Source organism: Lissotriton vulgaris, chromosome 7 (assembly GCF_964263255.1).
Source record: "Lissotriton vulgaris chromosome 7, aLisVul1.2, whole genome shotgun sequence".
Lineage (NCBI taxonomy): Eukaryota > Metazoa > Chordata > Amphibia > Caudata > Salamandridae > Lissotriton > Lissotriton vulgaris.
The window spans coordinates 880,505,493-880,525,429 of record NC_141695.1 but is presented as its reverse complement, the minus strand read 5'-3'; the positions used below and the strand labels follow the sequence as shown (position 1 = coordinate 880,525,429).

At 44.8% G+C, this 19,937-nt stretch overlaps 1 protein-coding gene across 1 annotated transcript in view; it reads right to left on the bottom strand.

The window, feature by feature from the left end:
• Positions 1-19,937, bottom strand: part of ATOX1 (antioxidant 1 copper chaperone) — a 100,269-nt gene that overhangs the window by 65,235 nt on the left and 15,097 nt on the right. Inside the window, exon 2 of the mRNA XM_086931271.1 lies at positions 18,657-18,732. Coding sequence (XP_086787397.1) covers positions 18,657-18,732 — 76 coding nt within the window. The remainder of the gene's footprint in view (positions 1-18,656; positions 18,733-19,937) is intronic.

Genomic DNA, 19,937 nt, shown 5'->3' with positions numbered 1-19,937 from the left:
TGTGGTCCTGTCTTCGCAGATTCTGCTCCAGCCGCAGGAGTTGGCACCTCTCACCCTGCTACTTATCTTCTTTGAGAGCATCTCTCCTGGACCCTCCGAGCACATCCTGATCACGCTTGTATGAGTCCTCAACTGGCCTCACTTACCCAGCTATTGTCACCAGGAATATTGTTGACTCCCCGACATACATTGTGTCTGGCGAGGATTGTTTCTTCGTATCAGTTCACTAAATTACCACTCACCAGCTCATCTCTTTGTGTCTATAGAAGAGTTCCATTCATTTTCCACTTCATTTTCCTCAGACTAAACGTCCTTTGAACTCTGAGGTACTGTACATAGACAAGCTGTATACCTCCATTCAGAAGTTTACCATTTGCATTTTCTCCCCTTTCATCACTTGTGTGCCTCTTCTATGACTCACATATTATCCACTTTTTTTGTACCCACAACTGTCAATAACCTTGACAAATTGTGAGTATCACCCGTGTACCTTAATTCTGGCAAACATTTTTAAGCTCTCCTTTTTCTTTTTTCATTTCTTTTTCCAGTACTATTTAGGGCTAAGTTATATACCTAGAGTACTGATGACGATTCTGGTATTGCCTTTGGGATCGAAACAACGACCTTAAATGCAGAACCTTTTCCACATCACGTACTGAACAATCAACTGCTGTGGTCAAAAGCCTGCACATTAATTATGCACTTAATACATCTTGGCATCAAACTGAGAGTACCTTTGCTAACTTATGGTGATGTTTCTTCGTTTTGATTATAGGTCTAGAATGTAAGGTGAAGAACACTCCAACACTAACCTTCTGTTGTGTTTATGTACAGAATCTGCAAATATAAAAGTCATTCTGGTATGCAAAGACACATTCCATTTTCCCAAATAAACTAAACATAAGCTTCTGGAACACAGAGGCAAGGACAAACACCCTCATACATCGGAATCCACCTTCAGGAGTGATTCAGATTGTAATGTGGCCAGACTGGCGTGAACTCAAAACTGATGAGAAGCAGATTTCAAGTATATTGTACTAAAATATTTCTCTCGCTCCAGTATAGCTAAGATCTCCTGAATGCAAAGAAGGGGGTGACAATCCACAATTATGTGTTTATTAACTGAATGAAGGTCAGCACACAGTCTAAACATTCCTATTTTTTTTAAACAAAAAAATATAGACAAGATCCACTCAGAAGCTTCAACAGATTCCATGACAAACTAAGCAAACAACTCTTGCAAAATTAGGGCAACTCCTTCCTGACAGTTATTGGAACCGTCCTTAGTTTACACCTAACTGTATGACATTTTTTTTAAACTGTATGTCATGGGAAACCCCTCTCACTGTTCTAAAATCTTTAAGGAATACGCTTTTGAATTTTTCTAACACCTTCTCCAATGTACCATTGGAAGTAGTTGTACAAAAGTGACAAAGTCAGGTCACACAATATACTAGATATTCAGGAATGGGATTGAGCACATTGGCCATGTTCCTTTGATGTTGCCAACCTAAAACAGGTTGACCACACTTAGCAACAAACACCTTTCTCATAATGAACCCCAACAAACAAAATTCTGCCTAGTAGAACATACATATCCGTTTTTCTAGGTCACATTGGTGTTAGCTTCTTCACACAATGTTCTTGTCCCGCACCAAGGAAAGCTTTTTGTATTACCATTTTTTTTTACTAGACTAGACCCGAGAAATCGGGAATCAGAGTTTTACATGAGCACCAGTTTCGTTACAGACGTTAGTGGATCCTATTTCACAGCTCTATGAGCAAATATGTAACCTTCATGTTGCTCAGAAAAAGGAGCAATTCATCTTTAACCACCGGTTAGTCAACTGGTGAAAGTGTAAAAATTAAAACATTCCACCACAGTGAGATGTTCCTCAGTAGAATGTTCCTTGAATCGGACTTATACCTCTGAACACTTCATAATACTGGCATGTACTCAAACATGAAGGTGGTAACAAGGAAGATGTTCAAAGACATCCTGATCTTCCAACCTCAACAAGTTAAGAAACACTTTCTTTCTGTTGGAACTGAAAGAATCCCCAACAATATCCAGTAGATCATTTAACAGCACTGATGCTGCGAGGGGTATCGTTTACAGTAAAGGGCTTGGAGCCCCCATATTACTTACCATTCCCTCGCTTGACTGTCAATCTTTTTAGCCGCCTCCTAATTAGCCACCACATGTCTCATGCCACATGCCACTTTCTTTTATTTCTCTGGAGCATAGACCAAGTACCAATTGATTTTGTTTAATTGGTGTCCTTCCGTTCCTCGAGCTGTGATTCAAGATAACACAACTTTCACTGACCAGCATTTTTTTCTACCATTGACTTTGTTCTACATTACTTTTGTTTTGTTCAGCGCTCCCTTTTACCAACACTTTTGGGTTGCTTAATTTTTTTTGTAATTTCATATTTCCTTTTACAGGAACAAATAAATGGCTTAAATGTTTAAAACGGACCGGAGACTGACTGCATGTGTGCCATGGACTCCTGAAGCAGCTACCCTCTCCAATTTTTCCAAATCCACTTCAATCTACCCCACTCCAACACAACCCACCCCAATCAAGTCAGCCCCACTCCCGAGTCATCACAATATAGCCCACTCGACCTCACTCCAGACTACCCGACTACTCCAATCTAGACCACACTCAAATCTACCCCACTACACTTAACTCCCCAACAACCTACAGCAAACAACCCCACACTACTCCACTCTAATCTACCCCTTCTCCACTCAAACCTATCCCACTCCACACCATCCCAAATTACTCCACTCCAATCTACCCAATTCACCCCACTCCAATCTACCCCACTCCAATCTACCCCACCCCACTAACGTTTAGCCATGATGAACAGCAGCCTTCCATCAGATCTTCTATCCCCACCAAGTTAAGTAACAACACTTTCTTTCTGTTGGAACTGAAAGAATCGCCATCAAAATCCAATATATAGTTTTTAAATGTTGTAAGCCATTTCTCCCATCGCATTGATGGCTTTCCAGGTTCATGTACAAAAAAAAAAGTCTGTTGATTAACATAGTGTTGTGTTGCTAGGCAACTAGGTTGCCTTTTGCGTGCTCGTGGTTTTCTTGTACATGCTCGCATATGTTTGGAATGTATTCACTTGACTGGTGTTCGAGTTCTATTGTGGGGAGTTGGCAGATCTGTACAGGAGTGGACACTGAGATGATGTGTTCCCTCCAGGCTCCTCTAGAATAAAGGATTATTCCACTATTGCATGCCTACAGCGTCTTTCCTTAACTGGCAAAAAGGACCTGAGGAGCTATTGAACCACGCGTGCAGGAAAGGTTTTTTGCCGAATTGAACATTTGTCGTATTATGCACCTCCTGACGTTTGTTACTAATTGTTCCTGCTGCACCTGAAAATGTAATTTGAATCTGGATTATCTGCCTCAGTGTATTTTTTTGTGAGTAAGCTGATTTTTGTATCCTTAAACAGCTGTCAGTGGATTGGGGATTTACCTTTTACCGTTGAGAGAGCGCATTCTTCGAGGTGGCTTCGGTGTTCCATGTCGCACCTACCCTCAGCCTACGATCTCATATCTTCAGTGCTTCGAATGCGTCCACTTCCTTCTGCGTTCCAGCTTCAGCTCACGGAACACCACAACCTCCTCTGACGTCCTTCAGCGGAAGAACGCCACTAGGCGGGTCACCCTACGTGACCTTCCAACGCCCATCTTTGTTTTTGTCTCACAATTGGATTTACTCGTTGCTTGGTTACCAGCTAGTCGGTGCTGATACTGCTGCATCGGTTATTGTTTTGCACAACCGGCATACAATATATACAAATTGCATCTACTGCAGGTATTGTGACAATATTTACAACTTGTATCAGAATTTAACGCTCTTTCTACGGATAACGCTCAGTCCACAGTTTTGAAGTGTACCACCCTTTCAAACCTGCGTGACTTTCTTAGACTAACGCTCGTTCTACAGTTTTTTTGAAGTGTTACGGATACCACCCTGCAGACCGGTGTGACTTCCTTAGACTACAAGTCTCATCAGGTCTACTGAAGGCTCTAACAAATAATGCAAATTTTAGTATTTCTTCTCCCCAACCATTTTGGGTCTCTGGTAGTGAACCTCCCCTTAAGTGGACAGAGTGGAAGGCATACTCTGTCAACTACATTGAAGCAAAAAAGATGGCTGCTGAACAAAAGAAAAGACTACTTTTACGTGCGCCTGGACTGATGGGACCAAAAGCCTTTCATCAGTTAACCTACACTGTTACTCCTGGAGATTTTAATGCTTTTGAATGTGCCTTACTACAGTTGGATAACTATTTTAAACCTAAAGTATGCATTGGTGTCACAAGGTTTTAATTTTTTCAGAGAAAACAATCTGAAACTATAGATAACCTCGTATCAGATTTGAAGAGGCTAGCTCTTGATTGTAGATTTGGGGTACTGCATGACGAGTTGATTACAGATCAGGTCGTCATGAATGCCTCCAATCCTACGATTCAAGATAGATTGTGAGTGAATGGCGATGATTCTCTAGATGATGTTTTAGCCATTAGGCAGAAATTTCTGGTCGTTGTGCTGTTGCGATAAAAAATGATAACCAAAATGTAGCTTTAATTAGTAAAACCAATGTTTCCAAGGATTTCAATAAAGGCCCTCCCAGATTTAAGGACAGACCGCACTCTATGGACTGTGCTAGATGCTATAGGTGTGGCCGCTTGGATCATCTTGCCCATAGTAAATCCTGCCCTGCCATCAAGCAAAAAATGTACCAATTGTGGCTTAATCGATCATTTTGCTAAAGTTTGCAAAAGGAAGAATTCCAGAGTTAAGTATGTCTCTGATGATACTGATTCTAATGAGGTAGTGGATGACTATTCCAGACCCTAATGATATGATTCTAAGCCACGAGTTATCTACAAACTTTAGAAGTAATCTAATGCTCAATGTTAATGGGGCTATTTGCACCAACAAACCTGTTTGCAATATGTTGATTGGTGGTGTGAATGTGGATATTACTGCAGATTCTGGGTCACCTTACACCATAATCGAAGAAATGTTATGGAGAAGTAAATTTGTTAGTAAGGTAGGTGAGATTTATTGGAACCATATATTCACCCAGAGGGATATAGTGGAGAGAAAATTGATCTAATTGGCTTCAGATGGTTTGTTTTTGAGTTCAAAAACAGACAGAGTCATACAAAACTGTACGTTGCCAAAAGTGCTCCCCCCCGCCAGTTTTAGAATGGCTAGATCAGAAGTGGTTTCATATTATTTTAGATTCCAACAGTGCAGAACAAGTTTTGATTGTTGACGAGGTGGATTTCTCCAGTTGTTATTGCCAAGCGCACCAATGGAAAAATCAGCTCTGTGTGGATCTCCGCCATCTCAATCTCATAATTGACAAATTTCCCCTACCCAAAATTAATGAGATGGTGAGTTGTCTCAAAGGGGCGAAGTGATTTTCCACTATCGACCTCTCTTGAGCATATCGTCAAATTTCCTTGTCCAAAGACTCTAAACACCTTACATCATTCATAACCCCTTTTGGTTGCTACCAATTTGCTTACATGCCGTTTGGCCTTGCATCAGCGCCAGCTGTGTTTCAGCACCTGATGTTCCACTTATTCAAAAAGAGTTAGGGGTAACCTTTTTTAAAGATGATGTCCTGATATATGGAGGAACTAAGGAGGAACATGATGCTAGACTTAAAGTTTTGAGCATACTAGAAAATAAAGGACTTATTTATTTTAGAGGTTTTATATAGCGCTGGCTGGTATCAGAGCGCTTTACCATTGTAACAGAAAGGTGTTTAAATACAGGTACAGTGTGTACAAGTACAGAAAGTTGATTCATAAATGAGCAGTTCACATAGGATAAAGGTTAAATTAGATGAAAAAGTAAAAAACAATTGCTAAACACAATGAGATCTACAATATAGAGTTTGCAGTTTGGTGGGAAGGTTCGATATAGTATACCTAGGAGCAGGAAGGATAAAAACATGAAAGAAAACTGAAGGTCATAAAGTGTAGTAAGGAACGGGAGGTAAAGGAGAGGCAAGGAGGGCAAGGTGATCAGATTGAAGGGAAAGAGAGGGGGGGGTCACACGCCATAGGCGGAGTAGCCGGGTGGGGGGATGCTGAGAGGGCGAAGCCACTCGGGAGGGATTAGAAGCCCCTGTATTTATTAAGGAGAAGAAGTTGGAGTTCTTTTTTTAAGCTGGGGTAGGACGGGTTACAACGGAGGTCTGTTGGGAGGGCATTCAAATAAGTGGGGCATTGCCTGAAAAGGAGCATGACTGAGTGGAATTCTTTTTCTGAAGGGGGGGGGAATAAGTAGGAGGGTGTTAGAGCTTCTAAGGGATCGCGTGCAGCCTGCTTTGGTCAATTTGTTAGCAAGGTATGTCGGTGTGTATTGCTGGAGGATTTTGTGCGTAATGCAGGCGGTTTTATAAGTGGATCTGCCTTCAATGGGGAGCCATTTGAGGGTTTTGAGGGCAGGAGAGATGCAGTCAAATCGTTTGCAGTCTGTGATAAGCCTGGCCGCGAGGTTGAGCACTGATTTTAGAGGTCCCAGGTGGGTTTTGGGAATTCCGGTGAGGATGGCATTGCCGTAATCAATGCGCGATAGAACAAGAGATTGAACTGCCAGTTTAAAATCATCAATTGGGATGAAGGGCTTAATTCGCTTAAGGTTACGGAGGGTAAAGAGGGCTCCTTTGGCAGAGTTTTTGATGTGTATGTTGTGTTAGGCGGTTGGCAAGGGAGATGCCCAAGGATTTGACTGAGGTGGCTAGGGACAAGGGGCAGTTGAGGGCATTAAGGTCTGTGATCCAATTTTGAATGGGGAGCTGGTTGTTTTTTGGGGAGAAAAGAATAATTTCAGTTTTTTTAGGGTTAAGTTTGAGGTGGTTCCAGTGGAACCAGGCTTGAATTTTGATGAGGGTGTTGTTTAGGTGGAGGAGGCCAGCATGGGTTTTTATCTTATGGTAGAGTTGTGTATCATCAGCGTAAAGATGGTAGTTGATCCCCGGCTTGTTTGAGGGTGAGGGTGAGGGGTTCCATGAAGAGGTTAAAGAGGGAGAGAGTATGGATCCTTGCGGAACTCCTAGAGAAATGGGGGAGGGGTACGATAAGCAGTTGTGGATTTTCATTTGTTGAGCACAGTGTTGCAGGTAAGAGACAAATCAATTATGAACCATACCATTACGGCACAATCGTTCTCTAAGGACTTTGAGTAGAACAGAATGGTTAACGGTATTGAACGCTGCGGAGAGATCGAGGAGGATCAATAGGCTAGATTCGCCATTGTCGAGGGAGTGGTGAATGTCATCTACAATGTTAAGGATGGCGATTTCGGCGCTGCAACCTTTCCTGAAGCCTGATTGGAGGGGGTCAAGTAAGTTAAAAAGTTCAATGTGTCTGTCAAGCTGAAGGACACATTTTTCAAGGGCTTTCGAGAGAAGGGGCAGATTGGAAATAGGACGGAGGTTGTTGAGGTCATTAGGGTCGGCAGTAGGGTTTTTGAGAATGGGGGCGATTTGGCCCAGTTGTAGGGATGTGGGGACACAGCCGGTGGCTAGGGAAGTGTTAATGCTCGAGGTCCAGGAAGGGGTAATGATGTGTTTGAGGTTTTGGACAAGTTTAGAGGGGAGGGGGTCTTTGGTGTGGGAGGAGGGTTTAAGTTTCGCAATGATGTCAAAGACATCTCTTTCAGTAACTGGCTGGAAATTATGCCAGGCGGCGTTATTTTTAAGGAGAGTGTTAGAAGGATTGGAATCGTGGAGGGTGGAAGGAATGGAGGGTAATGGGAGATCAGTGTTATGTAGGATCATGGAGGGAGCAGGGGGGTGGGGGGGGGGGGGGGGTGGGGGATGCAGGAGAGTTAGGGGAGATGTCCAAAATGGAGGTAGGGGTCGGAGTCTGGAGGAAGGATGGTTCTATTCTAGCAATTTTTTCAGAGAAAAAGGAGGGCTATTTCTTCGCATCTAGTGGTCGAGGCCAGAAGTATAGGAGGAGTGGATGAGGTTTGATTGCGAACAAAGTTAAACAGTTCTCTGGGTCTATTTTTGGCTCGGTCCAGTTGTGCTCGGAAAAAGGATGCTTTTTGTTTAAAGATGTGTTTTTTGTAAGATGATCTTGCAAGTCTGAGGCGAGCTAGATGCAAAGGGGTAGGGTGCTGTCTCCACGTTCCTACAGTCCGTCTAAGTGACAGTCTTTCATTATTTAGCTCAGTATTAAACCATGATTTGGAAGGAATTGTTCATTAGTTTTAAAGCTTCAGCGGGGCCAGGAGGTCCAGGGTATGCACGACTGCTTTGTTGTAGTGTTCTGTAAGATCATTCGCATTCAGTGAGGGAGGGATGGCGATAAGTTGGGCATGGAGTTTGGATTCCAGTAAATCAGGGGAGATATTATTAAGATTTCTGGACAGTTTCATGGGTTTAATGATTTTCGTGGGAGGAGGGATGGCAGAGACCGCTATAGAGAACAGAATGAGATGATGGTCGGACCAGTCGATGAGAACGATGTTGGATAGGAGGGCTAGATCTTTGCTTGTAATGATGGCATCTAGGATTGCTCCTTTGGAATCGGTCGAAGATTTACAAAGTTGCTCGAGGTTATTGATCTCGAGATGGTTGGATAGGAGGGTGATAGAGGGGTTGTTGGTCTCATTCCAATGGAGGTGGAGGTCTCCCAGGAAAATGTTTTGGGAGTTAGAAAGTGACGATTGTGTAAGAAGGTCGGATAGCTCATTAACGAAGGGATATGCATTGCCGGGAGGGTTATATATGTTGTGAAGGCGAATGGGTTGGGAGCCGTGAATTTTGAGTTCAGCTTCGAGGTATTCAAGGGCGGAGTAATTCTTGACAAGGGAAAGTTGTAATTCCTCTTTGAAGATGATGGCAACACCACCGCCTTTTCGGATGGGCCGGTCTTTCCTGAGAATAGAGTAGCCCGTAGGGGCGAGGAGGTCAAGGATGCTTGTCGAGTGATCATTGATCCAGGTTTCCATTAGGAACGCGATGTCGATGGATTCACTAAGAATAGTTTCAGAGATTTCAGTGGCATGTCGAACAGCGGACCGACAATTAAGCATGCAGGAAAAAGGTTTAGAGGGAGTTTTGGGGATTGGAAGGGAGTGGATGGAGGCGAGTTGCGGAGGTGGCCTAGGTGAGCTAGGTGAGAGGGGAGTTTGGCTAGTCCCCAATATGACAGCGATGCTGGAGACAGGGGGAGGCTGGATCTTAGTGGGTGAGCAGGGAGGGTAGGATTTGCAGAGGTCTAGGATATCCATAGGTGAGAGGGGGCAGGTGGTGCGGAGAGGTCTGTGTGCGCGGCAGTGTAGAGGAGTTGTGCAAAATGGTTTGGGGGTAGTGGGATTAATAGGTTTGGTGTGAGTGGAGTTTATCCGAAGTGGGAGGGCTCCGTTTTTGTGGGAATAGAAATCAGATCTAAGATGAGCGAGATCTCTAGTGAGAGCAGCGCGAATGCGTTCAATGTTGCCAAAATAGTTAGATACAAGACTAAGGTGGGAAATTGGGGAGGGAGCAGCACCGGGTGTTTATAGTAGGGCAAGAGGAGAGGCATGGAGGGGGAAGGTGGGTATAAAGGGTGAAGGAGGGGCAGGATTGTTCGGAAGTAGGATGAAGGGCGGGTCGGGATGGTGGGAGTCATGAGTTTCAAAGGGAGAGAGGATGGGTCTAGGGGAGGAGGTGTAGGGGCTATTCTGGAATAGAGTGAGAGACGGTTCGGGGTGGTGGGTGCAATGAGTTTAGAGGGGAGAGAGGATGGGTTTAGGAGAGGAGAAAAGGGTGGGGTCAGAGGGAGGAGAAGGGCACGGAGAGTCCGTAGGGGGGTGGGGGTTAGCACACATGGCGTGGAGAGGCGTGAGGGGGGGCAGGTCGTGTGTGCGGGGGATTGAGAGCTGCTGGGAGTAGGAAGGACCTGGGGAAGAGAAGGGACCGTGGGAGTAGGAAGGCCCGGAGGGCTGAGCGAGGGGGGGGGGTGGAGGTCAACAATTGTATGGCATTGTTGGACGTGGACATGTCTGCAGAGGGGAGTAAAGGATAAGGGAGAGGGGTTAAAGTGGAGGGCAAAGGATGAGAGAGGGGGGGGGGAAGGTTGTTGGCGGAATTGTGAAGTTGGATGGTCAGCAATTGTAAGGTATTGTTGGACGTGGGCACGTCTGCCGAGGGGAGTATAGGATGAGAGAGAGGGGGTTAAAGAGCAGGGCAAAGGATGAGAGGGGGGGAAGGTTATTGGTAGACTTGTGAAGTTTGATGGTCAGTGATCTGAAGTGAAATCCAAAAGGTGTTAAGGTGGGGAACGGCAGCTTGGATGAGGATGTTTCCGGTTTTAAAAATTGAGATGTCGATTTCCCCAGGAAAGGTAGGAGAGGGAGTCGTGGATAGTTTGTGGCCATGGGGGATTTTGAGGCACTTTGTGACTGGGAGAGATAGTAAGAAAGTGCTTTTCAATTTCGAGGGGCGTTTGGAATAGAAAATGTAGTTGGTAATAATAGGGGCGGTAAGGCTGTAGTAGTTGTCAACGAGGAGTGTTTCAGGGTTAAGGACGAGAAGGCTGTGTTAGAATTTTTTTTTTGCGTATTTTGAGAGATTGGGGGGGGGGGGTAGAGAATGGACCAAAAGTTTGGGCCGTGTTTGGATATATGCAGGGGAGGCATAATAGGGTTGTGCGGAGGGGGCACTAAGAGGGAAGAGAGGGAGGTCAAAAGGAGTGTAGCAGGCCGAGGTAGGAGAGGGAGGTAAGGGGGTGTAGCAGGCGGTAGTAGGAGAGGAGGGGACAAGGGAAGGGAGGAGTGGAGGACGAGAGTGTAAGAGGAGGTTATGAGGAGGCTAGGGCAATAAGTAAGAAAGGACAAAGGAATCAGGCTGGTAGGGAAGGGGGGGGGAGGGAGGGCTAGGGTAAGGGAGTCTCCGCAGACTGAAAGGGAGCAGTCGAAGTTCCCACAGCTATTGAAACACGGCAATCAGGGTAAGCCCCAGCGTAAGGAAAGGTAGGGAGAAAAAACACAAGCTTGGATGCAACAGACGTGCCAGTGAGAAGCCCCGTCAGGGCTAAGTAGGGGGGCTTATCACAGAGAGGAAAAGGGCACAAGGGGGCATACACCCTCATTTGGAATCAATGCAGCCATATTAGGGGAACTTAGGTACAAAGAGCTGGACACACAGGACACTCACAGAAGTGGAGCAGTACAATTATAACGTTAAAAACACCTACACCTTGCAAATAGTGGCATCGAGAATTAGGCACATCGTAAATCACACATCGAACTCCAGTAAATCAGGGCTGATTGGAGGGCAGATGTTGGTAAAAAATTACAATAAAGGTGCGGCATAGGCCAGTTTGGCAAGTGAAAATTGGGGGCAGCCTGAACATAAATTTAGCAATGAGGGGTTCAGGGTCTTTCGAGGCTGCAGCTGTGTGTATCAGGGGGAGCGTGGACATGCAAATATCATTAGCTCAACATTGCAGGAGACTGTCACTCCAGTCCCACATCCGGAATTGGTCAAATAGGAAAAACAATGAGGGGCGAAATTCAGGGTAAGGCCATTAGGGGGAGCTCCAGGCTAAGGAATGGTCTCGAGGACTGGATCGAGCACTGGATCAGTATAAGTTCACAGAGAAGAGAAATCAGGAGTGTTGCTGTAGAAAGGGGCATTGTTTTTTTTTTCTCTGTTGGCTACGCGTCCATCTTGAGGAGCCTAGAAGGCTACAGACCCCGGCTAGACGCCATTTTGTTGGACTTCAAAGGGGGCACATATTTAGCTCCAAAACAACCAAGACAACCAAGAGATCACACAGTTATGTCGCAACCGTGCATCTACCACACCTTTTAGCGCTGCCTCAACTCCTCTAATTCACATTAGCCCAGTTGGTCTCCCTACCCCAAAGCCACTAATAAGGTAGCGCTCCTTCACGTGTCTCCACTCACATCATAACAGCAAATGAAGCGATGCTGGGCGAAGGCAGCCTTAGTGAGGCAGGCCCTGATCGGTGCTGCGGGGGGGGGGGGTTCAAAACAATTAACTAAATTCCCTGGTGGGAACCTCGGCAGTCTGGTCCCAGTCATAAATGGAGCAATGTCCAAGTGAGCGGACGTACTGAAGGTCACTACGTCATACGAGGCAGCAGTGAGGCGCTTTGTGGTTCATAAGCGCTCAGTCAGGGGAGATGGCGGCGACGAAAAAGCCCCAAGGCGCTCGGTCATAAGAGGCAGCGGTGAGGCGTTGTTGTGGTTTCAAGGCCCTCATCTAAGAGAGATGTCGGCGGAGAAGGGGCTGCAACATTATTATTGCAGGGGATGATCGCAGACCAGCAGTGGGTTAAGGATGCTGAGGTCAAAGTTCAATTTCTGGCCCCTCATGAGGAGAGACTAGCGGCGCATCAGGCAGAGAAGCGGCGTGGAGCTGGGCAGACAACTGCGTCGTCTGTGGCGCAAGGCTGCATCCCCGGCAGTGATGAGGCACCAAGAACTCACCGTCAGCAGGGTGAGCGCGAACCGGATGGCAAAAAACCCAGTGGCCTTCCAGGTCGGAATCCTCCGCAGTACTGATCTCTGCGTCGAGAAGTTAGCAGCCGGGAGGAGCGTCCATCCCCAGAGGCGAGCGGCGAGGTGGAAAAGTCTCCAGGAAGAAGCTGTGGGCCTGCGTCCTTAGGCGCCCAAACGAGGAGGGGAATGGCGATGCAGAGCGGTCCCTATCGAGGCAGTGATGAACGTCGTCCAGGTGAGCAAAAATTACCTTTTTGTTTTTATGGGATCCAGTTACTTATAATGTTGCTTGTAGGTCGAAAGATGCCAGTGGATGGCGGGTCAAACGGGTGATATTGATCGATGTGATTATCCCCTACCCTGGAGCTCCTGCAAGAGAGCTCCTACTCGGCGGCCATTTTCCATGATCATTGAATTACCATTGAATTTTCTAAATGTAAATTTGCATGGGAAAACGTAACGTATCTTGGCCAAGTTATGGATTATAATGGGGTTAGACCTAAACCTTCTTTAGTCTCATCAACTGAAAATGCTCCAACCCCCACTAGTAAGGGTGACATCAGATCCTTCATCGGCATGGCAGAGTTCTGTGCCAAGTATGTTCCCAATTTTGCCGACAAATATTTTAACATTAGTCAACTACTCAAGAAAAATGCGAGTTTCTCATGGTCTACTGAATGTGATAATGATTTTAAAGCTATCAAATCTGCTATTGCTAAGGCTGCTTCTCTCACCAGTTTTGATCCAGCTGCTGAAAGTGCGGTTACCACTGATGTTAGCCATAAGGGTTTGGGGGCAGTTTTGTCTCAAATTGATGGTAATGGCAAAGAACACATCATTACCTTTGCCTCCAGGTCCCTGTCTCCGTGTAAGGAGAAATACCCTATAATTGAGAAGAAAGCCTTGGCTTGTGCGTGGGGTTTTGATAATTTCAAATCATTTACGTGCTGAAAAGTTTGCACCTTAAGATGTGACCACAAGCCCTTAGTTAAAATAGTGCAGTTCTTAGGTGCATCATGTAGGTGGAATCAATATAACAAGTTTTAGTGTGGATCATCCACATAAATCTTTTCTAAAGTGCAACTGGCATGTAACTGGGAAAGCTCTTTGATATTCCCTGGAACAGGGTTCAGTCTCAATCTCCGTGCAAGTGCTCAGGCTTTTGCTGAGTGTAGAATGATAAAACCTCAGAAGAGCGCCAAGAAACAAACACAAAGATTATATGAAAGACTGAAAATAAGTTACTGTTGTTGAAAATCAGCCAATGCTAATGAAATAGATGCAAAGGAGAGAGCTATTGACCAGGGCTCCTTTACACAAACTATGGGTTGTATGCACTTGTAGAAACAGGAACCAACAAATATGTGGCATAATGTGATTTTAGCCCTATCAACATAACTTCCAACAGAGTATCTGCTGCAAGTACTAGATGGCTAGTGCTCTATTTTAGTGCTGATGAAAACATCTAAAGCAAACCACTTCTGTCCCCGTTGAGTGCACCGTCTCTTATATACACATCAAAAAGTCCCTGTACAGGTAGTCATATCTTTTAAGGGTACCAAATATCTTGTATGAACTACAGCAGTAGATTAAACCCTAATGCTCAAGAGCAGAAATACTTCTGTAGATGGAGGTCTTGTTTACATCAAAACCTCCAATTTGATTGCATTCTGTTAATCATCCAACTATGCTAAGGTAAACCCACGTGGAGCCATTTAAATTAAAATCCATCAGCAATACCTGTCGATCTCCCAAAAGTAACTACTAGTTCTGAAAAAAACCAGCAATGGAACATGTCCTGCCCTTTTCAAACTCTAGACAGAATGTGTGATAGTTAAAGAACATCAACATATAAGATAGATTGACAACCATAACACGGACAGCAGCAAAGTAAATAACATTAAGACACAGTTCAGTTGTGATAATGATTGCATCAGTGGAACTTGACATTGGTATCGGCAAATGCAGTGCAATCTTCTCTCGGTGCTAAGAAAGAAGCTGAAAAAGAGAGGGAGAGCTTGCACAGATATGATCAAAAGAACGGCCTGTCAGCCAGTGTGACTGAGAAAGACTGCGACCAACAGAACAAAAGCATGCTTTTGGCACAATAGTGTTGTGCTGCTGCCTCGATTTCAAGACTTACAATTGTGCTACTGGTTCATGTTCAAGTACACTGAAGTAGAAGAAGAGAATCGGTCTACAGGTCACCACGGGGAATGAATGACTGGAAGTAAAAGGCATGTTAACCAGACCTATTTTCCTGTGCACTGGTGCTCACCAAAACACTACTGTATTAACATTCTGAACCATTTTTTCATATTAAGTAGTAGGGTGAGGAAGCACATCCCAAACCTGGTCCGCAGCAAGATCTACACGGAGGCACTGGCAGGCCAGCATAATGCATTAGATGGCATCTCACTGCCATTCCTCATTCAGAAAGCCAGGACAGGTAAACTTGATGTAGCCGAGACTGAAGCAGGGATTGGAAGGCAGATGCAGTTAATAAGACTCTTCTCCATTGACATACAGGCCACCTAGACACATGTATATTTGCAAGGCAAAAACTCCAAGGAGATTTTTTTTAACCCAGGTTTCTTATACAAAGCTACGTACCGAAATGCAGGAAATTTAAAAAAGTGCAGCACCTATAGGGTATGGGGCATAGGTGATGGATGGATACTGGTGCAGGATTACAGGGCTGTTTGGTGTATATTATGAACTAAAATACAGTTGTGTGGATACTATTCAGGTGTAGGTAGCGATGTAGGTTGCAGGTGATTGCCAGTGGGACTTATACAGCTAAATGGCGGTGATAGGATTAAGGCAGCAGTGTATGGTGTACGTATTTGGGATAATATGCGAAGGGCTGAACAGCAAAAGGGTTTTCAACTGGGTATGCGGAGAGGGGCGCTTAGGCAACCTGGTTTGACGGAGGTCTAAGCCACAGAAGATCCATAAAGTAAGGGGTTAAATAGCACTGTAGGGTTTTTATGGTCTGGCTTGACAGCACAGCTGTCACCCAACAATGATATGAGATCACTAGGAGAGGGACTTTGTTTCCACCGACCTATTGAGAGCCAAGAGTACATGGTTTGATTGGGCAGAAGCCGTGTGCTTCCACAGAAAAGTGCTTGAACTCCACACAGCTGGGATCGTTATGTTTATTTATCCAGATGCCAGAGATTGAACTTTTAATACCTTAACAGCGGCGGCAAATCTGCCGCGGTGCGTTCCATTGAGTGGGCGGGCTGCATCGCCCAACAGACATGCGCAGCACTACGGAGATAGTGCTAGAGACGGCTGTTGTCAGACGGGCACAACGAAAGGGTTAAGGGCGCGCGCGCACACACACACACGCTAGTAAAGAGTCTTGCATAACTAGATCATTTATGGTGCTTTTTCTCTGACAGCACCACAGGAAGAAGTCCTAACCTAGGTGGATTAGGACTGGCTTGACAGTGCAACACTCGCCTAACCACTTAACCTACAACAATATCATTCTCCTGTTCCTTTGTTGGACACTAATACATATCCATTCTGGCACTATCTATTTATTATACTTCAGCCACGTGGAGGGAGTTCCGTGGGGCAGACAGGCGGGGCGGGGGAGGGGCAGGGTGGGGGGTGATAAACACCGGAATATGGATAATTGGAGGCAAGTAAACAATTAAATTAATAAAACGAATTTTGTTCCATGCCCTGCACCGTAAAATGCGAGGCAGTGCGCGCTACGAAATTAGTTTTATTAATTAAATTGTTTACTTACCTCCAATTATCCATATTCCGGTTTTCAGCACCCTCCACCCTGCCCCTCCCCCACCCCGCCTTCCTGCCCCACCGTAACTCCCTTCACGAGCCGTGGATGTTATACTTCACATTACTATATAACATTCTTTTAAAGCCAGAGCTATTGGCATTGCCAATGCTTGTTTTGGTGATGGCAGCACACATGAGTGAAAAGTGGGAGTCTGGAGGAAATGTGGTTGGTATATGCGTGGCAGTATCAATACAGTCCTACAAGAGTTGTCCCAGAGAGTATAACCAAGTATGCAAGTTCAACCTCAATGTACCTTACAATAATAGATTCCATTTTTTGGTGATAAACTTGGAAAAAAAACAACAAAAAAACACAGAACAGCCAAAGGTGATGATTGTTTCTAATTGCAAATTACCCTTTTTTGCTCCAAGCTTCCACTGGCCACAGTAAAAGTCAGACAATAAAATATTGCCCAACTCCAAAATGAACCACCGACTTGATCGTTGGAAAGATCTTCCAACGGGGAGGTCAGGCCTGGCAATTAGATGCAACTGTGACAATGGATCCTCTAACTAACATTTGCGCAGATCAGATCCAAGGCATGGCATTCTATGCAACCCACCAGCGAAAGACAAAGCAGCTATATTCATATTCGAAGGTAGAAGTGAGAGGGTCAGACCACAAAGACATGAGGAGAATATACACAAGCCATTGTGGAACAAAGCATATTCCAATATTTCTTTCGGTTCATGGTTACGGTCACCACATGAATACTTTGATACCTGGGTACCCTCGTGCCACTGAAGCTGCTGGTATGAGCAGTCTTCTTCCCTCCAGATACCAACATTCAATCAGAATCAGTACTAGAGGAGTGTAGGAATACATGTGGCAAATACCAAGGTACGAGTGACAGGGGAATGTTAATCTTTAATGAGAGCTTAAGGGGGCTCTGCTGGGTGCAGACCTTGTTCTCTGAATAGAGGGGCTTCCCGAAGGTAGTGATTCAATAAGGAGGCTAAACAGGCGGCAGAGGATGGGTGCAATTAGACACGCGGACTGATGCCTTGAACTGTGGATTTAGTTAAAGCACCACTGCAGTTAGGTGTTTGCAGATGAATAGACATAGGGATTCATGGTTTCTAATTAACTCCCAGGTTGAAATAGATTCCTTGGCATATTGCTCATTCAGTCTCCCGGGAACATGTCTTGAATACCACAAAGTGCACTAACATTTTCTTTCTGAACAGAAGGGGGACCAAGACTTTGATCAAACAAAATTATGACTGCAGAGTTCACACGTGAAAGATTGCGATGACGGGCTTAATTAGGTAGGTAGGACCTTTTTAAAGGCAGCTATGAAACCATGCAATACAGTCCACAGACTGAGCACAGCAGGGCATGAATGTCAAGAACAGGCTGAGGTTTAGTACAAAATGGTGCATTACATCTAGGGTAGCCGTTGAAATGAATAGTTGTCAGTGTGCATTGCCATCTTAGACGGCATGTAAAGGAAGACGGGTGGCATCAGGGCACTGCATCAAATTAGGAGTAACAAGGTCTAACTAGAGGCTCAGTAGGAGGACAGTACCAGTTACACTTGGGTTAGGGCCAAGACTTCAAACCAACCCTGATGAGTGGGGGTTGGAAATTAAGTACATAAAGAAAAGACAATAGAGTTCACTGGAAAAAAAGTTACAGCTGAATTATAAATATGAACGCACACAATACAGGTCATAACTCACGGTGTCCACCATGCACAAAACATTTTTCCAAAGGCACACATGCGCAAACAACATTCAACAGGAGAACAACATGTCGCGAGTTATGATGCGTTATGGGCATTCACCATAATCAGAACGGTCAAATGGTAGTTTTACATGTTTAATCCAGAACCAGAACTCCGTTTCCAACTGTTTTTTTCAGTGGAAAACTATATCTCACACAATGCTTGTACGCAGAGCAAATAGAAACAAAAGTAAAATTCTCAATAATCACTGGAAAATGTTGAATGAGACTATGGAGAATTCACAACAAATATTATGGCATGATGCACGGCAGTGAAGTAACCCTGCCTTGCGTTCCACTCCTGTAATACCAATGCAATATTTTATCCCTAATAGTACAAGAGTGTTTGTAGGTATCAAACAGAAAGAAGCAATCAGCAAGCGAGCATACCTACACAATAGCACAGCTTATGAATTGTAAGGGCAATCTGTGTTAACGTTTATTTTCCAGTAGGAGACTGTCCCTAATGACCCTACTGATTGAAAATGTAGTTTCACCACAGATTTTCCCAGGCTGTGCATAACTGTTTATTCTCTCTTGCCTCACAAAAATCTTAGGTTAGGACCTTCGCTCTGCTCTAGTCAATACTCACCATCAAGCTTGTTTAGGACCCTGGTGACTGCACTTGAGCAGCCTTCGCATGTCATGTCCACAAAAAACTCCCGCTTCTGCAATATAGAAAATGTAATAAGAGAAAGTCAGAGGGCCGTTATACTACTAGTCAATGTAGAAGGATATTTACTCAAATACACCTGCAGGGACAGTAATCACTGTTAAGGCAGAGGGGCTGGTGAGTTGTAAGAACATCCGAAGGGATTAGGCTTAGCATGGTAGCAGATATCTGGTGTATTCTTTATGCACAGTGAGTGGACCAGAATCCATTTCTGTTGCATTTGAGCACTGAACAAGAGAAACACAAATAAGTTGGTCCGTGTTAAACACTGGCACCAATGCACATTAGATCTTAGGGGGTGTTTGAAAGATATACTCTAAGGTAGAAGGCTAGACAGGATATTCAGTGGTTCATGACAAAATAACAAACTTTCAAATATTAAATGTAAGGTGTGCTAAGCAGTGTATATAGAGGAGGCTGCAGCAGCAGTGCAAGCCCTCTACAAGCACTCCTACAGAAATACATAAAAGAGCAGGTGCAGCACAGGCAGCCATAAGGAAAGCTTACCCCACTCTCAGAACAGATATGGCACAGGCAACAAAAAAAAACAAGCTTGGGATAGGATCCTATTGTGGTGTTCCCTGATCCCATCTCTGTTTCTAGGCAGGCATGGTTGAAGGCAGGGTCCAGCTCTGGGCCGTTCCATTCCAAACCAAACCATGTATGCAGGAGAGAGGGCTGCGGCAGGGGGCTGCGGCAGGGACCTGCTGCTGGCACCTATTTTTCTTCTCAGATCTCCTGTGTCATCTGTCAGAGCATCTTTGTGTGGCAAATGTTAGAAATTGGGTTCCTGGTTGGCTGAGGTATGCACCCAGGTCTGTCAGGAAGTACCCCTCTAGTCAGGGTAAGCTAGATACACAAATGAGGTAACATGTGCTCACCCTCTGGTAGATAGGCACAGAGCAGTGAGGCTTATCAAAAGAAGCACTACATACAGTAATTCTGCACAGTAACAAAATGAAAACACCATAAAGCCTCCATTGAAATTATATAAATATAGGAAATACTTTGCAAGTTATCAAAAGCAGGTAAAAATTAGCCTTTAAGTTAGGAGCATAAGAAAGTACAATCAAATCCGTTTTTTATGGTTTTGAGTGTTGGAAGAACACTCGTGTTTTTGACGATTATGCACGGACATTCCAACGGGGTTGCACGGAGTTTGGCCTCAGAAAACAGAGGCTCGGAAGTTATGCGGCTTGC